Genomic DNA, 17355 nt, shown 5'->3' on the forward strand with positions numbered 1-17355 from the left:
AACCTCCTCGTGTTCATGTCAAAGTTCCCATCGTGCTCCTGTATGGATTCCTCTTTTGGTGGGCTCATGGCAAAAAAGAAAAACAAAGATTGACGAGCGCGCGCGCCTAGCGTCCACAAGGCAACCTCCTCCGACGGCGCTCCCCCCTCGTGCTCCATGCTCTTGTCACAATTCCAGCATGCTCCTGTTTCATATTTGTATATGGCCGGGCTTCAACATTTTCACGTGATTCTCCCTCCTAGATTCCTTTTTTTTTTGTCCACCTCGTGCCGTAGTCGTCGTCGTACTACTACTACTACTACTACTACTACTACTACTACTACTACTACTACTACTACTACTACTACTACTAGTAGTAGTAGTAGTAGTAGTAGTAGTAGTAGTAGTAGTAGTAATAGTAGCAGTAGGCGTCACGCAGTTCTCGTCGCCAGATGGGGAGGGAATAGTAATAATATAATAATAATAATAATAATAATAATAATAATAATAAAATAATAATAATAATAATAATAATAATAATAATTGTTGGGGTCTTACGCCCCAAAACTACGATATGATTATAAGGCACGCCTTAGTGGAGTGAGTGAGTGAGTGAGTGAGTGAGTGAGTGAGTGAGTGAGTGAGTGAGTGAGTGAGTGAGTGAGTGAGTGAGTGAGTGAGTGAGTGAGTGAGTGAGTGATACCCTAGTTACACGGGCACGCTAACCTCAGTTACGACGGACCTCAGTTAACCGCAGTAAACCGGAGTAGTTAGCGCCAACTGCGGTTGGCACATGTTACACGCCAAAAGTTGTCCTTAGTTTGGGTCGCTGAAGCAGGTCACGTGACACTAAGTTTCGTGATTAAACTATAAACGTTTAGCTGGTTTTTCTAAAAAATACTGACAAATATAATGTATTTCAGTTAAAATAAATCCTTTCTCTTTGCATCTGCAGTCCCCGAGCGTATTCCATCAAATGTTTTGCCAATGTTTGGCTTAAATAAGGGCCAGTCTCGCAACTATGGGTGAATTCAACTTACGGTCGGTGCGAAAGCCAAGACAATCCGTTGCTTGATACGTTTGTATCGCTAGTATCGCCGTGTTTGGTGCGTGGTTTGCTTTGACGGACTGTTTCGCGTGTCAGCGCTTCTGTTCTTGAGAAAGGCAAGTTTACTTGCTTTCGGGAGGACGTTTGAGCCTCCAGTGGAGCGACGCTGCCTTCGACCACCGACTTGGGTGCCGCCATTTTGTTAGTTAGCTTCCTAAACAGAGGTGGTCAATCTCAGTTCGGAGCAACCACGGTTAGTGGGATAACTGCGGTTAGGCTTTCCGTCTAACTGGATGTAAGTGCGGTTTAAGGGAACTGAGGTTTGCCGTAACTGAGGTTAGCGTGCCCGTGTAACAAGGGTATGAGTGAGTGAGTGAGTGAGTGAGTGAGTGAGTGAGTGAGTGAGTGAGTGAGTGAGTGAGTGAGTGAGTGAGTGGATAAACTTTATTACAAGATCGGGCATGTTTGTGGCATGTGTATTAACGCGTGCTCTGTCACAACCAACAAGATAGAGGAGGCTGAGGAGGTAGCCATAGCCATGGCTATCACCTACAACAAACACAAATTCATACTGAGTGGCTCGCAAGTAGCTATCCGAAATTTTACGCAAGGACGGATTTCACTACAAGCCCTCAGAATCCTCGTTAATAGCCAAGAACTAAACAAAGTAGATGAACCCAAATACCTAATATGGTTCCCGGCGCACACAGAGACTGATAGCTCCAATCCGAACGAGATGGCCCACGAGTTGTCGCGAGAATTAACCCGCCGCGCAACCGGAACGGACCCCTCGGTGAACATCCCTGGCGGCCCCGACGGACCGCCTTAGTGGAGGGCTCCGGAAATTTCAACCACCTGGGGTTCTTTTACGTGCACCTAAATCTAAGTGCACGGATCTCCAGCATCTCGCCCCCACCGAAATGCGGTCGCCGCGGCCGGAATTCGATCCCGCGACCTTTGGGGTCAGCAGTCGAGCACCACAACCACTAGACGGGTGCTGCCATTATTCTAAAAAAAAGTCTTGTAAATATGTGAGATCTTGGATAGGAATTATCCACTCCTATGGACGTCAGAAGTTACCTTTCTTCGTGTAAAAGGGGAGACGTTTCATTCAAATCGGTTCGCCGGTTACCTTTTGTGAAATGTCCTTCATTTTACACCTTGCTATTTTAATGGGGAAACATTGAAGTTGATTCCGAGCGTGAGATAAAAAAATAAATAAAAAGGTCTTGCATTATTCGAAAAAGAAGCTCGCAAAAAGATCTAAGGCCCTAAGTAAAAATTCTACATAAAAAACGACAGTCGGTCTAATTATACCTTTATCGGCCCATCATAGGCGACAAATTCCATATAAGTCCGTCCGGCGCGGTCGCCTCATGAAAGTGTACATACTTTCGCGTTTTGAGCGGGTGCATTTTGAATGGGGAAGATCGGAGTCGCAGAGCTTAAAAGAAATCTTCGTTTTATACCCCGTAAAAATCGGGACAGAAGGGAGCGATGATGGCGACAGCGGCGCCACCTCGTGTATTCCCTTTGTCCTATATCCTTCCTTTGTCCTATTTCGCGATGAATAGGATGTAATTTTTCGATAGCGACACTCTTTTCATTCTTTTTACTGCGGTTGTTTTGCTTTTTTCGCTTTTTTCCATGGGTGACGGGAAATCCTAGACGGCTTTTTTCAGCCGCGAAAGGCACGCCTTATGCGCCACTGAGGGGCTATAAGTTATGCAAATCAGGACCCTAGCTGTCAAAGCTTTTTAACGCAATTCCCTGATTTCCTTTTTGCATGTCTGTGGATTTAAAGGAACGAAGGAGGGAGTGCGACGCAATGTTTCGACGTGTGTGTGTGCAGTGTGCCTTTCGCGGAAAAGAAAAGAAATAAAAAACCAAGGTAAAGACACGGTAATATCAGGAAAGCGGCAAAAAAACTTTAATGTAGTACGTCCTTGCTTGGGTATACGAAGGCCTGGACACTAGCCCGAATTTAATCTCTGTGTGTGTGTGTGTGTGTGTGTGTGTGTGTGTGTGTGTGTGTGTGTGTGTGTGTGTGTGTGTGTGTGTGTGTGTGTGTGTGTGTGTGTGTGTGTGTGTGTGTGTGTGTGTGTGTGTGTGTGTGTGTGTGTGTGTGTGTGTGTGTGTGTGTGTGTGTGTGTGTGTGTGTGTGTGTGTGTGTGTGTGTAGGCGTGCTCAGGGTTTTCTATTATGCAATTATAGAGCGCGCCAAGGTTCGCCGCACATACTCTATTGCAGTTCTGGCTCCAAAGAAATAGCGTCGAGGACAATTGGCATCCGTGAGACGCGAACAGCGTTTTGCATTTTGCGTTGGGGGCACTATTTCTCGAATTTAGCGGGAGCCCCAAAGCCTGCTCCGAAAGCTTTGCATCAAAAGAAACATGGCGACACACATCGACGCGACGGCTTGCGGTCAAAACCAAGGTGACCCGATTTCCGAGCACCTGGTGACGTTGTAAACAACTAAATTCTGCTATAGGCTATCGGTTTCTCCCATTCCACTCGTAAAACAACGATTGGACGGAAAATAGCCCATGTTTTCGAGATCGGTCGTCGATTTGAGAGCTCGCAGGCTTAAGGCAGTTATAGGCTGTGGCTAGAAGTTGGACTGCACGGCGAGTATGTGGACTCGTGCACAGAATCTGTGGCGTTTACCAGCGAATCCATTACCATTACACCTTGCAAAATAACTTTAAAGAACACGTGTACCTAAGGTACATTCTCCCACGCAACTTTTGATTTACATTCATCGTATGCAGCTTGGCGTTCGGGCCACCGTGGCGTCGCAAGAGCATGGGCGATATATGAGCGAACATAAGTATACGCCATTCGAAAACTCGTACCTCCTGCTTGACCCAAAGCTATTCAAAAACTCGCTGCTGTCGAGAACCTTTCTTTCCCTCAAAGAACGGATTGGCTGTGGATTGGACGCGGTGATACATGTATGTGCATACGGCTAACCACGCATGGACTATATAGTGAGCGAAAGCTGTGCATAAGGTTTTCGCATTATAGCGGCTGACGGTTTGGGGCAGCCGAGGTGTCTCTCCTAATTAAAACGCCAATTCCTCGAGCGCGCGGACACTTGGCGCGAGCACTACTGCCCTCTGCGGGACTCTGCAGATTTCCAGTAATTCTCCTCCTCGAATCATCTCCCGCGCCCGTGGTAGAACGGCTACACGCTCTCGATTCGAGGAATTTATGTGCAGCGCGTTGCTGACTGTGTTTCCGATATATAAAGTTAATTAGCGGAGACTGGCGCTTTAATCTTTCAGGTTATAATGCATGATAACATGGAGGGGACGGGAAGGGGGGGGGGGGCTCCCCTTAATCTTCCGCGAGGGTGGGTTTGGAGGTGGGTGCCATATCTATACCCTTATTCATGGTACATTCCACTGGTCGTTTTTGAGCGGTCCAGCTCACGCGCGTCACGTTCGGCTGGTCAAAACCGAGCACTCCGAACACGTTCGGCTGCTCCTTTCAGAGCAACACGCTCTCCAACTCAGAGCTCTCTGAGGCGCTCTCGCTTCGACCTCGGAGCGCGACCGAGATGTGGTCACGTGACTCCCGCACCTCGTCTGTTCGCAACAGAAGATGCGGTGACGTCTTTCCTCTTCCGGCCTCCGAATGCTCTGCAGCGAGCGGCTGCACCTTTGGCTCGGACACGCGTTCTCCATGGCTCGGATCAAGAGCGGGCTCCGCATCGCTGCAGTCTGAGTCAGATTGCGGTGGGATAACGCTCTATTGTCTCGTGTACTCCGCAAAAAGAACAATTAGGGGAAGCTGTCAGACCAGCTCTGCGTAAATAAAAATGTGGGTATGGAGGCTGACAGCGTAGTCTAATGTGATTGCGACTTCAATTGCTCGTGTCTGACATATTTTACTATTCCAGTGATGATTGAAGTGCTGAAATTCTAATGTGGTCGTTAGTCTCGGTGCGTGTTTGATTTGCTGGGTTGATTGGATTGCGTGTTCTCCTCTCCATTGTTCCTTTGCGCAGTGTTGTTTATACATGTGATCCCGTGCAATAAACTGTCAGTTGTTAGCGTTGTGTCACGTCTTGCTCTTAAGCCTTCCGTGTGGTTCTTTGTGTTATTGCGCGAATTACCCACCTTTAACCCCGTAACACCGGGCTCCAAAGGCAGTCAGGCCGTTGTGAGAAGTACTTGATCGCTTCATCTTCGTGTTTTCATCCATTAAAAAGCTTGTTTTTCTTCCGGACTTGACCAATGAGGGCAAAGGGGGGGGGGAGGTTGAAGCTATGCCTGCGGTGTCTGCAGGGTGTGTATGCGGTAGTTCTGATGCTTTACAACTGAATATATATGGCTTCATCGCTAGCAAGCTATATGTGGAGTATTCTGAAACGCCTTGTAAAGTGTTTGTGGATTGCTCCCGCAGTAATGTGCTGCCGCTAGGCTCAGTTTTATAGCACGGGTCAGCACTTCTCGCGCAAGAGCGTCGGCATTTTTTGGTTTCTTCAAATCTTGCATGTGTAGATGGGATGAGATCCGATATTCTTTGAGTAAATTGCATTGATGTGATTATATTCAGCGTATTAAAGATGCGACTTGAATGGCACACATTGTGTTCAACTTTCGCATATATGTGTTATCGCTGCATGTCAGCTGACACTGCTGTTCTCTTGTATTATGTTCTGAGATGGTAATGCTCCACATCCTTTTTGTCCTGCGCATAATCTGTTCGCTGCAGCCAAATCTGTGAGCAGAGCGGGAGCCTCTGTCAGGCCTTGGTGCCTCTTGCTCTTGCCACCGTTTCTGTAACGTTACAGAAGAAAACGAAGTCTCCTGACGGATCCCGAACGTAAAAGGCTCGACCAAGATCGGCTTCGCTGTTAAAAAAAAATCATCACCCGAGATGATTGCCCATATAGCAAACTATGCAACTGCACTTCCCGGACATCTCTTCGTACGTGCGCTAAGTTCTCCCGGCCTTCTCACGCCAAGAACAACGCCTTTCATCTGTCTCTCGGGGCTTTTGTTCACGGCGGCAGATGCGCTACACTTATATACTATGCAAACACACAGCTGTAGCTATCGGCATCCATTCCAGGAAAACCCCGGGAGAGACGCAGCAGAGAGAATCACATTCACGGATTGCTCATCGCCAGGTGTTATTGGCGAGAGCGTCTGCCTTCTTTTTTTTTTTTTTTGCCACACCTGTTCGAGTCTCTAACGCTCTTTGCTTCCGTACACATGTAGACGCGCACGCAACCTTCCGCAATCTCGAGCACTCCGAGGAAAAGCGGGCGGCGCGACAATGTAGCGGAGAATAATCGCTGCTCGGCCGCATGCGCCTGCATGGGCAGTGTCCCGATCTTCGCAGATCTTTGGCACTTCTTTTAAACACTATACGTTGCGCGCTTCAAGGCTTCTACAAAACGACGCACATCGAGCGAAAATGATAGTGTCCGAGTGACGTTCAGCATGCATTTCAGCGTAACCTCGTACACCTCGTATTGTATTTTTTTTTTTTTGTTTTTGCTAACATTGGCGTACTGTTGCACTGGGCGTAATGTGTAGACACGTGCACATGCTTGTCATTCTTCGAAGGCAACGTTGCGACCAGTGCAAGCACAAGCCAATGTCCTGCGTGGTCGGCATGCACATCAGAGGCGGTGAATTCGGTCGCAGAATCAGATTCATTTCTTGCTGCTTACGATGCGGAAAGCTCGTCAGATTCGCTGTCCATATGCACCGGCGAGGACGGGCAAGCGTCGTCAGAAGCGGTGCTACACACAGTCTCTTCGAGTTGAACCAAAAACGGAGCACTGAGAAGAATTTTCTTGTTTTTGGGGCGTCTCCGAATCTTCCATTGTTGAAGCAGAAAGCTCGGAGTGGGGGGGGGGGGGGGGGGGGGGGGGGACTTTGCTTGGCCCGCTTGCTCCAAGTCGACAAAAAGTCGGCAATGGACCTTTTCTGCGACATGCCGAGGCAACCCAATGTGTAAGAAAAATACTCTCACGGTGTAAGAAAAAAGTGTTTGTCTTACACCACGAGAGCGAGCAAACGAATCGAACAGCGCGGCAGTTTGTCCGCTTTGTTTATTGGACGTGCCGCTTTGGCGCCGCCGAAAGACGACACGCGCATCCCGCGTGCCGTGTTCTGGCTTCGGTTATACTGCTCTTCAGTGATGCGCCTGGAATCTCCGCATGGTTCAACTCTGCCCAGTTGCGGAGCAGAGTTCGCATGAAAAGGCATTGGAATCGGCTCCGTATATAAACATCTAAGGTTTCAAGCCCACGCTGTCTGCTTCGCCTGTGTTCTAGTCCGCTTATGGACGACACGTGTATCGTGCGTGGTGTATGCGTGCTGTCTTGGGTTACCCAGCGCTCGCGGTTATGCGACCCTATATAGCAGTGCGAAGCTTATTCTCTGCGGAAGCGGCATGTGAGGGGAAGGCGCCTCAAAAAGAGGCTCTCGCATCCGAGGCACGAACTTGCTGGTTCACGCAAGCAGACCGAACTCATAGTGTAGACCACCGTGTTTGTAGACCCTTTCTAAATCTATATCAGCCGGAGCATTTTTCTTTTTCTTTTTTTTGCGCCTGTTCCGCACTGTATTTCAAGCGCCTGTTTATCACAGGCGAGAGGGCAATCGCTTGTGAGAAGAAATTTCCAACAATAAACTGTTGTCCCTTAACAAGGTCATCCTTTGTATAAGCAGCGCTGCTGTCATGCACCTGCCTTCACATGATGACAGAAACTGCCCTGCCTTCACATGCACCTGCCTTCACATGATGACAGGGGGGGGGAGGCGAGAATTCTGGGGGGGGGGGGCTTCCTGTATTACCCTCTCTCCTCCTTTCTCTCCTACTGACCTCTACATCACACCTCCTTACCCTCACTTCTCTTTCCCACCCCATGTTATGCTATACTACATAGCTGTACTATACTATAGGAGTTGCTTGGCGCATACCGCTTTCAGTGGCGCATACCAGTCGAGTTCACGTTGCATGCCGGACAAACCTGAAGCTGAAACATCTCCTCCGTTAAAATATATCCTCGCCTACACAGCATCAGCCATTCGCGTTTTCACCGCCAAATCGATTTCCGCGGAAGATAAATTTATCTGCGTGTCTTCATCGTTGCGATTCTTTCAGTCAGCGCATAATCAAAACTCTGGAGATCTCCAAGTGTCTCAACGGTTCATTGTAACTTGTCAAAATGTACTTTTGGGCTAGTTGGTTCATAATCGTAGTAGAACAGCGCCGGGGAAAACAACAGACCAGACGACGAGAAGGACACGTAACACAAGGCGCTTTGTGTTACGTGTCCTTCTCCTCGTCTGGTCTGTTGTTTTCGCCGGCGCTGTTCTACTACGGTTCATTGTACTCACATACATATATTCTGCCGCCTTTTTTTTATCCTGGTTATCGCAGTGTTATCGAGCTTTCCGCTCGACGCTGTCGGGCGCGCTTATCAGATAACGCGCTCCACGCGAGGCAGTGTATACGCATACACTCTCCAATCTCCGCGAGCCTACTATCATCTATAGAGATTATATATATATATGGAACGTGCGGCATTGACTAGTTTGAACAGCGGCGTGAGTTCCTCCGCAGCGCAGATAGGATTCGACGCCCGCAAAGATTAGATAGCCTCCCGGCGCTATCGCTACACGCGCATAATGAAGCCAACGGACAATGAAACCACGCCTGGAAGGTACATAGAGGCATTAATTGTGCCTTAAAAAAAAAAAAAAACTCTAGTGCAGTAATTATGACATAAACGGAAAGGAAATAAATCGGACGGATAAACTTGCCGTCAGTATTGGACCTGAATATACGACCTTCGGATAACGCGTCCGATGTTCTAACGATGGACGGTTTGCAATAATCCGCAGGACGGCCTTCCTACAAGGTTCTTTCTCTTTTGTTTTTTTTCGACCATGCAATCTGTTTCACAGAGTGATTTTTCTCGCTCGTTGTGCTTATATAGAGTTACCGCATATGCTACCTTTACTTATACATAAAGGTATACCATATACAATAAATAACCCAGCGAAGGTATGCAAGCACCACTAATTATTTCTTTTTTTTAATCGCTGTGGGATTGTCACGCTTCACCGTTAAGCATCGTGAGTGAGGAACTTGTCGTTCGGGGGACGCACGACAGGTTCTGTGAACCAGTGTTGTAGGCGTTGCTGAAAGAAAAAGTAACTAAATACGTTACTCGTTAACTATAAAAAAAGGAACGCGTTACCGCCCTACGTTACCTACAAAAAAATGTAACGCGTTACCGTTACCGAAAAAAAAAAGTAACGGACGTTACCTCTGCCGTTACTCCGCAATCATAAATTTTAATGGATGTGTCTTTGCTGCAGGAACCCACAATAACAATAATTTAAATTTGAAATTTATGTTTCACGCAAAACTTCTTATAACCCAAACAACGAATATACCCAAAATGCTGATTTAACGAGTATTACTTGCACAAATGTACCGGACGTTACCAATGGTATAGTGGCTTAAAGTTGCCTTTAGAGTTACGTGTGATGGCTCCTGACTCTGACACATGGTGAAGTCGTTTTTCTCAATGTGACATTATACAGAATATGAGATTCAATCATCAACGCTATTCGCAAAGAAAGCATCAATGAAATTTCAAAAAAATTTACAATAATTCTGATAGTGTGCTTCTGCTAGCAAAATAGATGCGCGAATTTTGTAGTAGTGAAGAAATGTTTAAACGGGCTAGTGAGGCAGAAAAAATATCTGTGCATAAACATTCTTTGTTCACTTTAACCTGTATAATTACCGCAAAAATTGCGAGCGTTCATGTGAGGGTGTTCAAGATCAGCCTCACTCGCTGAGGAGTTCAATAACCAGAAACTTCGCTGCAGTTGCAGATAGAAAAAGCAAAATTTATTTTTAAAACAAAGTTGATAAGCCTTATCAACTTTGTAGCTACTATAAAATGTCGCATACTTAGGACATTTTCCAAAAACAGTTTCCTTAGCTCTATAAGTTTCAAACAATGTTACTCTACTATTTGTTGCGCATACATTTCATGCACAAAATGTTTTCTTTGTAACGATAATATTTGTGTTTTACAACGTCGTGAACTTTCGAGAACGACAGGTAATGAAATTGGTCCCTCCGAATTGAATATGTTTGATATTTTCTCCCTCGTAAATTATGCAGTTAATAAGGAAATTAAGTTCCTTTTCGGGCTACTGGCATGGTACATGCATAAAGTATAAAATACTCAATCAAATCTAAAATATCTATTTTCGGATCCGTGTTGTCGATCTCTCGTGGAATCACCCGTTTGCAATAACCACGATTAGTACACTAACTGCGGTAATGTCTGCCGTGTAGCTACCTGTAACCGTGGTTAGCCGTAACGGTAGTTAGCTTAACCGCAGTTAAGGCTCGTGTGACAGCGGTATTAAGGTAGTGAGTAAAAAAAGGATTTTTTTTTTTTTTTTTTGCGTCTCAAGAAAAAATTCTACGTTTCGCGTCCCGCTCGCATTCTTTTTCGGAGTTTTCTTCCCAGCCGGGGGTCACGCCTATTCTCCACAATAAGGCAGACTCTCGATCGGCACCGCACCTGTAGACCGGTTGACGTTACCGGCTGTCGCCTGAATGGGCCAGAATTCCACAGAAATCCGCTTAAGTCGACGACGCGGGAGTTGTCGAATTCGATGCGGTGGTCGTTTACCATGCTATGCTCAGCGAGTGTACTCCTTTGTCACGCGAACTTGCGGACATCGTTTTTATGTTGCCGCAGCCTCTCGGGGGAGTTCTTCGTTTCCCCCACGTAAAACATTTCACGATCAGCACGTGGTATGGAGTAAACCAGCCCTTGCGCTTTCTCTTCGGACGGCCAGTCTTTTGGGCACGAAAAGGCGCAGGTGCCAGCAATCCATCTGCTACATCCACTTCCACGAGAAGCATGTCCGTACAGTTTCTCATGGCGAATATGCGGTTTTCATCAAGCTTTGCGTGGCGATGGCCCAAACCTCCACACAAGGAGTCGGCGCGTCTTAAGAAATTGGTCCCCACAATTTCCACAAAAAAAGCGATTCCGTCCGCGCTTTCTTGGTCACTACCTGGCAGGCCGACAGCAGTCAGACGCTGCGACAAAAGATGTCGGGGCGAGCTTTGAGAAAACGACACCTCCAGGATGAAAAAGTAACGAGTAACGTACGTGACACCACACGTTACCGAAAAATGTTAACGTAAGTACGTTACCCGTTACAGTTTCTAAATTGTAACGAGTACGTTACTAAGTTACCGAAAAAAGTAACGCGTTACCGGTAACGCCGTTACTTGTAACGCGTTACCGCCAACAGTGCTGTGAACTAGATAGAGTGCTTGGTTTTAAAAAGAAGGAAAGACCTTCCTGTAGATTTTTACAATCAGTCAGTGAGTCAGTCAAGTCAGTCAGTCAGGCGACGCCCGAGTCGGGGCGGGAACGTGGCAATTCTTGGGCCCTCCGGACAGCATGCCTTGAGTTGATGGTGGAGCTCGGAGCTCCTGAGTACCTTTTCCCAATCTAAGTGCACGGGAATGTTCTGTCATTTCGCTTATCTAAATGCGACTGCCATGTGTCGAATCCGCACCTTCGAGCTTATCATCGTGACACCTTATACCGGCAAGCTTTGCCAAAGCGAGTGTGCTTCAATATGACAACGCGAGCTTGAGGCCCATAGGTGAAGTTTGATTTCGGTCCTTTTCGTTTAAGGATTATGTTCCCTTCTGAAGGGGTTCGTGCAGCGTTTCTACGAATTTTCCCTGCCTATATAAGACAGGTTTGACAAAGAACATATACTGCTGCGTGCATCTCTATCTATCTATCTATCTATCTATCTATCTATCTATCTATCTATCTATCTATCTATCTATCTATCTATCTATCTATCTATCTATCTATCCGATCTATCTATCTATCTATCTATCTATCTATCTCTATCTATCTATCTATCTATCTATCTATCTATCTATCTATCGAGATATAACGCACTCGTATAGTGATTGATCTTAGGCTTTGCTACAACCGGGTCACATTTTTTATTGTATACGCTATTGATCATCGGTAACTCAGCACTCGCAGTCATCATTTCCTGGTTTGCATACGCTTCGACGTACCGAACGAAAAGCGCGGACGGTCGCTATACGAACTCAATGTGCCTTGCGCCGCTACCGGGATCGAACCCGCGTCTTTCGGGCAGCAGCCGAGCACTGCAACCGCCGTACCACCGCGGCGGACTGTGTGTGGACTTGAATCCTCATTTAAGGCCGAACCATATAGAGCGTTTTTGCCGGCGTTTTTCCGGCGTTTCGTACGCCGGCGTCCCTCGACGTCGACGCTACCGGTGACGGTGGCCGAAACGTCCACCTCTGGATGGTCCAGACATCACGGGCGGCAGCGTCGACGCCGGAAGCAGTTCGATGGACGCAGAACCAATCAGCGTGCGGCTCGCAGCGACTTCCGCTACGTAACGGCGTCGTCGCTGCTGCCAAAATGGCTGCCGCCCGCCTCGGATCTAATAAGTCGTCGCCGTGCACTGTGTGGCCCTTAAGTTCTCAACTGATGGTTGTATTTGACTTAGCTTGTTCCCTAGAAGCTTCGACAGCAAAGCGATCGTGATATCTTTGAAGTCTTTCCGAGTGCCGTACTCAAGTTCATCGGTAGGCTTAGCAGGAATGAGTGTATCGGCCGAATACGTGGCCTCAAAGATGTACGGCAGCTTCAAGCTCAGAGGCCATATATTACAAGTTTGTGCTTCTTCTTAATGCCAATAGCTGGCGCTACAAGTCAAATAAAAGAAAAATAGACTTTTCGGTGGTGTTGTGTCACTGTGACTCGTTTTCTGCACCACAGAACTGCTAATGAGACATAAAAGCTACAATCAGGAATATATCTTGTTGGTCCATTGACGGAAACTGTACACTGCTTTACGAGGTGTCAGGTTCATTCCCTCTGGTCACACTGTGTGACGCTGAGCTAACGCTCTTCATATGGTTTGCCGCCCTCTCTGACGGCGTTGATGCGACGACGCCGAGGGACGCAACGCCAGGAAACGCCGGAAAAAACGCTCTATATAAAGGCCGAACCATATAGAGCGTTTTTGTCGGCGTTTTCCCGGCGTTTCGTACGCCGGCGTCCCTCGACGTCGACGCTACCGGTGACGGTGGCCGAAACGTCCACCTCTGGACGGTCCAGACATCACGGGCGGCAGCGTCGACGCCGGAAGCAGTTCGATGGACGCAGAACCAATCAGCGTGCGGCTGGCAGCGACTTCCGCTACGTAACGGCGTCGTCGCTGCTGCCAAAATGGTTGCCGCCCGCCTCGGATCTAATAAGTCGTCGCCGTGCACTGTGTGGCCCTTAAGTTCTCAACTGATGCTTGTATTTGACTTAGCTTGTTCCCTAGAAGCTTCGACAGCAAAGCGATCGTGATATCTTTGAAGTCTTTCCGAATGCCATACTCAAGTTCATCGGTAGGCTTAGCAGGAATGAGTGTATTGGCCGAATGCGTGGCCTCAAAGATGTACGGCAGCTTCAAGCTCAGAGGCCATATATTACGAGTTTGTGCTTCTTCTTAATGCCAATAGCTGGCGCTACAAGTCAAATAAAAAAAAAATAGACTTTTCGGTGGCGTTGTGTCACGGTGACTCGTTTTCTGCACCACAGAACTGCTAATGAGACATAAAAGCTATAATCAGGAATATATCTTGTTGGTCCATTGACGGAAACTGTACACTGCTTTACGAGGTGTCAGGTTCATTCCCTCTGGTCACACTGTGTGACGCTGAGCTAACGCTCTTCATATGGTTTGCCGCCCTCTCTGACGGCGTTGATGCGACGACGCCGAGGGACGCAACGCCAGGCACTTCCTGTTGTAACTTCCCTCTCCCCTCATTCAGCGCCAACTTAATTTTTATTGTCCTATACTCGCGACTCAACAAGTGTGCTGTCAACGGGAGCGCATTCGACCAAGCTCATCCGACGCGAATGAAAACACACACGGAAAAAAAAAAACAATAGGTGTTTGGAAAAGCAGCCGAGAGCTGTCAGCTCGGGCTCGAACAAAAGCCGTGACCTGTGCGCTTCCCTCCCCCACTCCCCTGTTCCTCTTCCCCACTCTCTCACCCCTCTCTACGCTGGCATAGATCTTTCGCTAACGCGGTCTCTAATTGAACGCACGCGCGCCCCTGACGCTTAATTAGTCAAATGAAAGCTAGCGGCGGAACTGCCAGCCGGTGTCGTCTTCAACACCGATCTTCTCCTTCTCTCCCTTCCGTGTCCTCGCTCAAACTCCTATTTTCCCTCATTTCTGTCGAAATAAAACAGCGCCGCCCTGTTTTCGTTTCACGCACGCACAAACAAACAAAAAAGAACCGCGCGCCTCTGTCAAGTGCCGCTTGACAGCGCGATTTTGCGGGAGCGCCTCTCGCCTCCTGAGCTTAGCTCATTCGCAAACCCTTGCTCATACGTCATCGCTTCTACAGTCTAGCCAGCGCAGGTTATCATCTCCAAGAGCTAGCGGCGTGACGACCCGGTGATGTAGCTCGTAGCTCCGCGTTCTCTACCGCGACCGAGAGAAGCGGAGCGAGAGAGTGGAGTGAGAGAGAGCGAGAAACTGCGAGAAGCGAAGCATGGTGCTTCGTCGCCGCTACGCCCTTTCCCATTGGTCGACGCCGCGGCGCTTCCGCGCCGCCCGCCGCGATTGGCTCGTTCGCGCCGCTGCTTTCCTCGTCCCGGCGACCGCGGCAGTCTCAGGGGTGGGGGGTTGCGAAGGCTTTCCTCGCTGCCTCAGTGTTTCTTTTCATTTTGTTTTCTTGAGTGTCGTGTCGGTCCTTACCGCCTTCGGCCCTGGATTTTACGCCGTGCCCTCGACGTCGCCATCAACGTAAGTTCGATACGACTTCTCTGCTTTCGGAAGGGAGTCGACTACGTTGCCGCGCCGCGCGCTCTCGTAGTCGGTCGCCTTCCTACGGCGCGCGCGTAGAAAACGGGCGCAGCCAGCGGCAGCACTGCATGCGAGCGAAGCCAGGAAAAAAAAAAAAAAGGAATACAAGTAGCGCCATCTGTCGACGCAGCTGTCAAGCAAGCTGTGTCGCCAGTCGCTGCTAGAAGTGCGAGGGGTTGCTAAGCCTAACGCCACGCTTATTTCTCCTCATTTCTCCTCCTCGCGTTATCTTCCCTCGCCGCTTGCCCGCGCTACGCCCGTTCTAGCGGCGTTTTTCTGTGGCTGCTGCGGACATCGGCAGCAGCAGCGGCTTGCAAGTAGCCCCGGAAAACGACTGGCAACAAACGAAAAAGCAAAACAAGTGCGGCGTCTTTCCAAACAAGACTTCTCCGTGGTTTGTGGTGGTCGCGGAATATCGCCGTTTCCAAGCCGAAGGGATGCTCGTTCCTTTCTTCGACGGTGTTCACAAGTGGTGGTTGTGCTGGTGGTGTTAAGTAGTGGTGGTGGTTGTGTTGCTGCTTGGTGTGTAGTGCAGCGAGGGAGGAGGCCAGCGCCAGCTATTCACGCTGGCCGGCCTTGCACTGTGAATGCCGCTGCACCGTCGGCCAACGAACGGCAGTGTCGTGGATGAGTCGCAATCCACTGCGTGTTGTTCCCTGCGCCGCTGGCTCGCTGTAAGTGCGCTTACTCTTTTTTTCTTTCGTACTTTCCTCGCTAGCGTAGCCCGGCCGAGGCGGGGCGGCGCTTAGGAACAAGTTGCGTACCCGTAATTCACCGCCGTCCGAGGAGCATCCAGCACCGGTGTCGAGCTATGCCTAGCGACGACTTCGGGGAGGCCCCGTGAACAGCGCTCGGTCGGGCGGTCGGTGGCATCTCGGCTTGTTCTAGGCCACGCCGCCGCGAGCGCCGAAAAAGAAAGAAAAAGGAGAAATGAACGCGTTTTGGGGCAGCGTACTTCTGGTACCACCGAGTCGTGGTAGGCTCTCCTAGTTGGAATTGTAGTTGGTCGCTCACATTTAGAAAGCTTGTCTTGTTGGCGGCATTGTGCCGTGGTATTTAACGCGATGGTTATTTTTGATTTCGCCACCTTTCTGCCTGTACGAGTGGAGGTTGTAGCGGGTTCGGGCTAGTTGGCACTGTGGGATCTTTAGCGCATTAGCGCGGAAACTCTACCCAGTTAGCGCTTGTCATTGTCCCATCATGTCTGTGCGCGTTTTTGCGCGATTACTCTGAAGATCACGTAGAGTGGATTCTGGTATTCTCTCTAGGCTCGGTAGTTGGTTGGGGGTTTGACGAATCGAGTCCGAAGTCGCGCATCTTTACGGGCTGGACACTTTCTCTCATTTTTTTTTTTTCGACACTGAATTTGTTTTTCATTTGTAATGTCTATCGTGGATTGCCGGTAGTTTCTACGGAGCGCTTTCGGAATTCGCCTCACACTGTATGTTAGTAGCGCGAACCTCTGTGTGAGCGATCGCGGCGACTTGTTTATTCAGCGCTGTAAACGTAATCAAAGAAAAAAAAAATAAATGCGGGCCATGGCTCTCTTGGAATGCGAATCTGGCACGAAAGCTTTGTTTGAATGGTAAGCTCGCCCTGGCAGCGAACGAAGCAGTCAGTAGCGCTAAGGCCTGTTTGTTTATAACAAAACTTTGAACGACTTCGAGTACAGAGTACTCTACCAAGAGAAGGGGGTGCAAAGCCGTCCCAAAGTGCCGTCCCAACGTTAGAATAGCGGCGTTGCATCACAAAAGGGGTAATTGTTGGGTTTAGTTTTTCTTAAGCATGCTTTTTTCACTGAACACCAACTAGACAGACGATCTTAGACATTTCAGCTTTAAAACTGCAGCGCCCGGCAAAGAATGCGCCGAACGCCACGGCGCTGGAGGGAAACGCGCTCGGGACGCTCCAGGCGCCGTTGTTTGTAGAAACTGAAGGGAAAAAAATGTAACACGACTAAAGCTAGAAAACATGATAGAGGCGTTCACGATCTGCCTCGTTTCGGACGCGCAGTTCTAATGCACCACATTGTTTCTTACTGTCGCAACGGCGTCATCAATACGTTGGAAAGGACGGCCAACATTGTATGCAAGCTTCCCGTACGTAGGATCTTTCAGTTCATTTCATTGGGGCGCCATCAGACGTCACAGGGTGAGTGAAACGTGGTCAGGTGAACCCCGCGAGAATCGAGTTGAGGGTAGGCCTCCATTTTATTGTATTTTGAGGGTTCTAGGCTGAATAACTCCGGACTGCGTGCCCCTACCGCTGCCGTTCTTGCTGCACTAATCTCTTCAGCCTCCAGTTTACGCAACCCGAAAGTAAAAACTGTAAAACAATGAGGTCAGGAAAAGTGTTAGAGGGTCCCTTTAAAGAACC

General features: G+C 48.6%; 2 protein-coding genes across 7 annotated transcripts in view; one reads left to right on the forward strand and one right to left on the reverse strand.

Moving 5' to 3' along the window:
* The window catches only part of LOC119375112 (ovalbumin-related protein X-like), a 27018-nt gene extending 25793 nt beyond the window's left edge, over window positions 1-1225 (reverse strand). The window contains exon 1 of the mRNA XM_049411165.1: window positions 1154-1225. Coding sequence (XP_049267122.1) covers window positions 1154-1225 — 72 coding nt within the window. The remainder of the gene's footprint in view (window positions 1-1153) is intronic.
* Window positions 1-17355, forward strand: part of LOC119374742 (proteoglycan 4) — a 213212-nt gene that overhangs the window by 119439 nt on the left and 76418 nt on the right. For 2 of the 6 annotated variants that reach the window (XR_005180283.2, XM_037644926.2), the window contains exon 1: window positions 14769-15653. The exons of 1 other annotated variant lie outside the window; for it this stretch is intronic. The gene's annotated coding sequence lies outside the window, so the exon portion shown is untranslated. Of the gene's footprint in view, window positions 1-14768; window positions 15654-17355 lie in introns of those variants that run through there. 3 more of the 6 variants (XM_037644929.2, XM_037644927.2, XM_049420431.1) reach the window with 3 other exon arrangements.

Source organism: Rhipicephalus sanguineus, chromosome 11 (genome assembly GCF_013339695.2).
Source record: "Rhipicephalus sanguineus isolate Rsan-2018 chromosome 11, BIME_Rsan_1.4, whole genome shotgun sequence".
Classification (NCBI taxonomy): domain Eukaryota; kingdom Metazoa; phylum Arthropoda; class Arachnida; order Ixodida; family Ixodidae; genus Rhipicephalus; species Rhipicephalus sanguineus.